Source organism: Onychostoma macrolepis, chromosome 05 (assembly GCF_012432095.1).
Source record: "Onychostoma macrolepis isolate SWU-2019 chromosome 05, ASM1243209v1, whole genome shotgun sequence".
In the NCBI taxonomy this organism is placed as follows: Eukaryota; Metazoa; Chordata; class Actinopteri; order Cypriniformes; family Cyprinidae; genus Onychostoma; species Onychostoma macrolepis.
The window spans coordinates 21234185-21240788 of NC_081159.1; the positions used below are offsets into that span (position 1 = coordinate 21234185).

The 6604-nt window shown below is 38.2% G+C and overlaps 2 protein-coding genes across 5 annotated transcripts in view; one reads left to right on the forward strand and one right to left on the reverse strand.

Moving 5' to 3' along the window:
• Positions 1 to 1648, forward strand: part of npdc1b (neural proliferation, differentiation and control, 1b) — a 34065-nt gene extending 32417 nt beyond the window's left edge. For both annotated transcript variants that reach the window (XM_058776294.1, XM_058776295.1), the window contains exon 9: positions 83 to 1648. In XM_058776294.1, the coding sequence (XP_058632277.1) occupies positions 83 to 160 (78 nt within the window). In that variant the 3' untranslated portion in view covers positions 161 to 1648. The remainder of the gene's footprint in view (positions 1 to 82) is intronic.
• Positions 1649 to 2477: 829 nt separating this feature from the next.
• LOC131540913 (alpha-1-antiproteinase-like) lies at positions 2478 to 5506 on the reverse strand. 3 transcript variants are annotated; one of them, XM_058776293.1, is made up of 6 exons: positions 5073 to 5379; positions 4272 to 4911; positions 4081 to 4174; positions 3892 to 3972; positions 3239 to 3383; positions 2478 to 3128 (listed from the first exon to the last, which is right to left on the reverse strand). In XM_058776293.1, the coding sequence occupies exons 2-6, from the start codon at positions 4870 to 4872 to the stop codon at positions 2928 to 2930; spliced, it is 1122 nt and encodes a 373-aa protein (XP_058632276.1). In that variant the 5' UTR covers positions 4873 to 4911; positions 5073 to 5379; the 3' UTR covers positions 2478 to 2927. The 3 variants fall into 3 exon arrangements, with proteins under 3 accessions (XP_058632276.1, XP_058632275.1, XP_058632274.1); XM_058776292.1 differs by lacking the exon at positions 5073 to 5379 and adding an exon at positions 5430 to 5506 and having other exon boundaries at positions 3892 to 4174; XM_058776291.1 differs by having other exon boundaries at positions 3892 to 4174; positions 5073 to 5362.
• Between the last annotated feature and the right edge of the window lie 1098 nt (positions 5507 to 6604).

Below are 6604 nucleotides of genomic sequence, written 5' to 3' on the forward strand. Positions count from 1 at the left end.
TTATGCTGTATGTCACCCACTGTGCTACAGTTTGAAGTCTCCTGTAGTGCCACGGTGTTTGAAAGTATCTTTCTCTTTCCAGACCGGGGAAATGGAAGTGAAGAACCCACTGTTTGATGACTCCACTTTTCATCTTCATCTGCAGAGAAGTTACAACTAAACACGAGTACTCAGAGGACGCATCGACTCCACGCATGAAATCACAACGGTGTGCTTTCCTCATCTGGTCCATTCAGGCAAGGCCACAAAGGTCACCATGGTTCGTGTGGACATTTGAGAGCATTTTTCTTTTGTGCTGTTAAATACAAGTTGACACTGGTGTTGCAGCTTCCATTCATGAACAGAAAACAGAATGCATTGCAACACTGACAGAAATAATTCACCTTGTTAACATGTTGATTCACACATACACAAGCATTCTTTCTAAAGACCAGCCCCTTCGACCAGGACCCTGCGCTGTAGTACCTTTCAGTTTAACGGCAGATGTGTAAAAACATTGCATGGATTTCTGATTAAGAGTTGCACCCATCCTGTATAATCACTCAGAGTCTATTTCCTTACGTCCTCTGGACCTGTTTGGTAGTAATGTCCGTTATAAACATACTGTACGTAAGAGACTGGGCATCCTGGAAAACCTTTGAACATGATCTGCTCTTGATACCAGCTCAAGACTCAATTTAATATCAGGTCATTGCTGAGTTCTGTTATGACGTCTTCTGTAGTATATTGTGAGTACTGTGCAATGGAAAGGAAACTTATTTATAGCATTAATTGTTTGAACATATCTTGCCTGCAAACGCTAGTCATCTTTAGAATGGACGTGGAAGTTGAGGAGCTACGTAAATTACGCGATTAGCATATTTTATGGTTTCTTCTACCAAATTCGTCTGTGACTGTATTTTTTAAAATACCAATGGTGATTTTAATATTTTTTTATAATTGTGCTCACAAAAATAACCCTAAATGATATTATGTAGCCGCTGTATAATCAGAATGGTCCTACTATGCATGATTTGAAGCTGTGTAATGAAGAAAGTCAGTGTGCATTTCTGGTTCATTTATAGAACAAAAACACATGAAATTGGAATTTTGTATCAAACCCAGTCAAATCAAAAAGACCTGATTTGCAGCGTAACATTGTATATAGCTGCTATTGTGTACAGGCCAGGATTCTCTGATCTATGTGCAGAAACCTCTGTGCTAGATCACTAATGGTGACGTGATAAAGTTTGATTCCAGAGTGCGTGTCGCTCGCTGCTGTTTCTCAGGAAATCTGCCAACAGTAGCCGGTTTCTGTGCAGCATTTTATGTAATTCCTGCAGGGGATCTGTTCAGGTTCCTCTGGATCTTATACCTTTGAATCATTTAGTCAAAAGCCGTGGAAGTATCATCAGTCTTTCGATATTGCATTGGGGCAAAGGGAAGCCCTTCAAATTTGAAATGTGCCTCCTTTAACATCCTCTAATTGTTCTGTTCTGTTAGAGAGTCATTGTGGGGATGTTAACTCTGATATGACCTCCACATTTCAAAATAAGTCACGATGGTCTTTAGTTGAGCCCAATAAACCTTTTTCAGCTACTGAGATTGCCTGACATGCATGTAAAGATGGAATATATAAAAGAGGAAATAAATATTTATATCAGCTCAAGTAGTAGTGTCCTGTTTTCATTGATATTAAACCTACCAGGTGTTTTGTGTGAAGACATTTACAGACAAAAAACATGAGATGCTTACTTAAATGAGTCTTTTTATGTGCCTTTTCCAAAGGGTTTTTAAGTATAAGGAAGTACAAGCTGTTCACACAGATACAGGAGACTTTATTAAATGATTTAATAACACATGCTGACTATGCATTTGTGGACAGTAACATGCTAACAGAAAATGTTTAAAGAAATAGCTGTACCTGTTACAACACTCTGTCAGCATTTATACAAAATCATGGCTGCACCTTTCCAGACAGCTACTGTTTCTCTTTCCCCAAACTGGACTGAATGATAAAGCCCATGTCCTCAAGTTTGATCATAAAACAACCTTTAGTCTGTTTCTTTTTTATTTTACTCTGCAGAGAAAGCTAATTATTAACTACTACGAATAGACTCAAATCAGTGCAGTGAATAAACGTGTGCAGTGTTTAACCACACTGATGACAGCTGATATGTACTAAATATATTTGACATCATTTTCAAACTCATCCCTTTTTCATTATGTAGTATAATTTAGTATATCTTTTAATTACAAAATGTATTTTACCAGCAAATATGTATTTTGAGTATTCTGCTATTTAATGTTTTATTATTATTTTCATTTAGTCTTCACAACACAGTTCTACTGACCCCCTATAGGTGACATGCATAACCTGTAGAGGAGAAAAACCTGGGTGCATGTCAATAAATGAGTGATAAATAAGAGATATTGATCCACTTACTGTTGAAATACACACTGTGTAGGCTGGATAAAGAGAAGGGAAGCCCTTGACCTTCAGTGTCAGAAAAATCCTTTTATTGAGAAGATGTGACCTATGTGTCACATTACGATAAGAAGACAGGCTTCCAATGCTTACAACAATATTTTAAAAATTGATGACCAACTAAATTCCCAACAAGTGCTGTCTGCGCATTCAATAAATATAGCCAGACCACAGAGGTTTATGCAAGATATATATATATATATATATATATTTTTTTTTTTTTTTTTTTTTTAAACGTGATTTTTTTCCAATTACAAAGTAACAGTTGCCACTTGGCAGATAAGTATACACTTTTTACCAAAGGAAACAGAAATACTGGGTCTCCAAGACCAGGGTTGAAGACCACTAGAAGCAGAATGGAGTATCTCTGTCCTATATTAAAAGGAATATAATGGCACAACAGCTGTATAAATCATGGCCACCTGCTGGCTAATGTTGCCATGACATCTTGATTGTCACATTACTGTTTTCCCGCTGGATTGACAACTTTTCCAAAGAAGAGGATGTTGTCATTTTTTTGGTCAGTGATAAAGATCATGAATGGACGGTCAAAACTCAAAGTATTCAATGGGCTGTAGGACATTGGTCTGAAATCAACCGTTGTCACTGCAGCTGCGGTGGTTCCTTTCTCATCTATATCCAGACTGGCCTTATGCAAAGCCTTGAAAGTGAATCAGAGCGAGTCCTCTTTAAAAATTATTTTTATGTACCATAAAAATATTTCAAGTTCATTTTAAAGCATAATTTAGAAGGATGATCTAGAACTTTTACCTTTGAAATGAGCATCCTTTCCTCTGAAATTCCTGTGAAGTTGGCTTTATCTGTAAACATATCAGCCATTCCCATTCCTTTCAAAATATCTTTCAGGGAATATGATGTTTTCAGAGAGAGCTTTGGGACAAAGATGTCGGTTTTTCTGAAGGACAAAAGAAATCATTGACTGGTCCATATGGAGATATTGAACTTAAAAACATTTGAACATCTATAAGCTTTTTTTGAATCAGTCAGGATAACCTTAATTTTGATATAGTCAAGTCAAGTCACCTTTATGTATATAGCGCTTTTAACAATACAGATTGTGTCAAACCAACTTTCCAATATCAAAATAGGAAAATAGTGTCAATAACGTAAAATGACAAGATTAAACACTCAGTTTTCAGTTAAAGGCATTTCATTATTGAATTCAATGATGTCATCGTCCAGCTCAGTTCAGTTCAGTTTAAATAGTATCTGTGCAATCAAGTCGACGATATCGCTGGAAATGAAGTGTCCCCAACTAAGCAAGCCAGAGGCGACAGCAGTAAGGAACCAAAACTCCATCGGTGACAGAATGGAGAAACCAGGCTCAGTCGGGGGGCCAGACGAACCAGCAGTTCAATTCCAACTGCAGCAAAGTCATACATGAAATAATTATGACAACCAACCTTGTTCTGACAGCTGTCCTCCACTTTTCAATGTGCTGTCTAGAGATGGCCATCTCCAGATGTTTGATGGTCTTAACTGGCCTGTGAATATCAGGTACAGCCAGAAACATGGAGAAAGAGTCGTTGTAGTCTAGACAGAGGACTTTAGAAGCGAGTCCAACATCGTAATAAACTTTGAGGGATTCGTACTGGTGCATCATTTTTACTGGAACGGTGGTCTCAGCATCCACATGAAATCTACTTTGACGGGTCCTGCTTGGGTTAAATGGCATGTCCCATTTTCCTTTGGAAGAAAGAGTGACATTTTTAAAAGGATCTGAGACGATGGCATTACCATAATTACAAAAGATTATGGCTATTGTATAGATGTGTGAGTTTACCTTTAAAATATATGTAAGTGAGAAGCAACATCAAAGTGTCAGATTCCAGATCATCAACAGCTTGGTCTATTGTCCCGTGTGTTTTTTCCTTCACATACGTGTTAATTTTATCCGGTGTTTCTTTGACGCTGAAATCCACAGTGAAGCCGTCAGAGTGGTAAAACTCCTTTAACTCCTTCAAGAACTCAGGGAAGAGCTTTAATTTGTCGCTTGCATATAGAGCACTGCCGACATCGATGTCCACCCCTGTCCTCTGGTCGATTTCTTCCAGGAGACTGTGGAACATCTGGTGCATTTCTTCAGTGCTGAAGACCGAGCTGTTATGGCCGATGCCACTGAGAAGCTGCTTTTTGGTTTCACCACCGGCTCCTAAAGACAGCTCAGAAAGAGCCATGGACACACTGAAGGGAGAGAAGAAGATGTTCTTGGACTGATACTCGGGCATTGCTACAAGCCTCTTGTACAGGTGAAAAGCAAAATCGTTGTTCATCTTTATCAATGATGGGAGTTTATCACTGATGGGAGGTTGTGGTGAAGTCTCTTGATTTCCATGAACTAATGCAAAAGCACAAATCCACAAATATATGATGTTCTTTTCCATGATTCCTTTTCAAATTGAGCCAATAGTTGAATTTAGGACCTGAGGAAATTTAACAGAAATAGTTTTACAACATTATGGTAACACAGAGATGCAGCAAAATCCATAAACTTCAACAGATCAGTGTTACACTAAACAAATGATCCATGTTACTGTTTTACAGTTTACAGATCAAATTTATGCATTTCACACAAATTTCCCACCCGTCCAGGCAGCAGCAGTCTCTTTCCTCGAGCTGGACTGGATTATAAAGCCTAGTTTGTCTTGAAGTTCAATCAGAAACCAACCTTTACTCTGTTTACTTTTTTGTTTAGTAGAAAATGCTCCAATTATTAACTACAAAGAGTAAACAGTATAGTGACCAGAAGCACTCTAACTCATGATAGAGTATGTAGGCCTACTGATGATAGCAGTTTTAAGAGAAATTAACATTTGGTATCAAACAAGACAATACTCTTCCATTTTTCTAACACAGTTCTCTAAGAAAAAGTGAAGAGAACATCGAAGATCTCGATGGAGATGTTTATTGCAGCATAGTAGCGGCAAAGCACATGTAGTACCTTGGGTTCAACAGAGTCAGAATGAACCCCGAACATCCTAAACTCAAACGTCAAACCTTTTATAGACGGTTTCATTCGGCGCACGCGCCTGGACCTAAATTAACTTCCGGTCTGTGTTTGTTTATCGGTCTTGTTAGTGGCGCCGGCTACGAACACAGTTAAAGTTAAAGTGTTGAGTAATGAAGTTGGGCTCCGGTGGTTGTGCTGTGGGATGTGTTTCACATACATGTATTTATTTGTGGCGATCCGCCACGATATCAAAACTGACCGATTTTCCAAAAGGCTTCTTTGAATAAACATGAGCACGTAACGCACGTTTAAAAATAAAAACGAGGCGCAGGTGTTTTTATATCACTGTATTTCTGAAGGAACACTGTCTTTAGAAAATGTTCGATGTCATTTTCATTTCATCTTGCATGTTATATGCCTGATAAAGCAGCGTTTGTAAACTCAGCACTGCTTTGTGTAACGTACAGCCGTTTCCGGGGAAACCTCTAGTTCTTCTCCGGCTTTAAAGCGCCTCCTGCTGGCAGAGAATGAATTTGCATTTTTAATAAGGCCGTCCAAGTAGTTATCGCCATAGATATAGATATATATATATATATATATATATATATATATATATATATATATATATATATATATATATATATATCTATGGTTATCGCTGCATCTCAGTCCGTCTGATTTACGCAGCAAATCTACTCTAGAGAGACTTAGCTGTTGTTACTGATTGTATTTGGATGTCTACCGGAAGTTAAGTTAGGGCCACAAAATCGCGCATGCGCAGTAATGTTTGTTTATGTTGCCGTTGAAACCGTCTATACAGTTACTATTGCTCCTGTTATTACAGCTGTGGTCTGTATGTTCATTAAGTTCTGACACCCCTTTGTTGGAGGTAGTTCTCGGTGTCCCACACCCGCTCCCATTCTACAATTGGTGACCATTTGCTCAGGATGTGATCATCCCAAAAGGTCTACAAACAACATAACGGTTGACTTTCTTCTTCTCTATAATAATTAAGCCATTTTGGGAAATGAGCACGATCAAATATATATTGTGGAGTGGAATCTGGGTCGAGGCAGACTATAGATTCTTACAGTTCTTATATATGTATCTTGTATAGGTCCTTTGTTTGCATAACCCCTGTATGGTTTTCTTGTGCAAGAAGCAGA

Excerpts from the sequence above, each read along its gene's own strand:
- LOC131540913 (XM_058776292.1), bottom strand. The coding sequence starts at position 4,872 with ATGGAAAAGAACATCATATATTTGTGGATTTGTGCTTTTGCATTAGTT. Across the intron at positions 4,175-4,271 it reads CACTTACATATATTTTAAAG|GAAAATGGGACATGCCATTT; the intron begins GTAAACTCACAC and ends TTTCTTCCAAAG. Across the intron at positions 3,384-3,891 it reads AGGACAGCTGTCAGAACAAG|AAAAACCGACATCTTTGTCC; the intron begins GTTGGTTGTCAT and ends TTTGTCCTTCAG.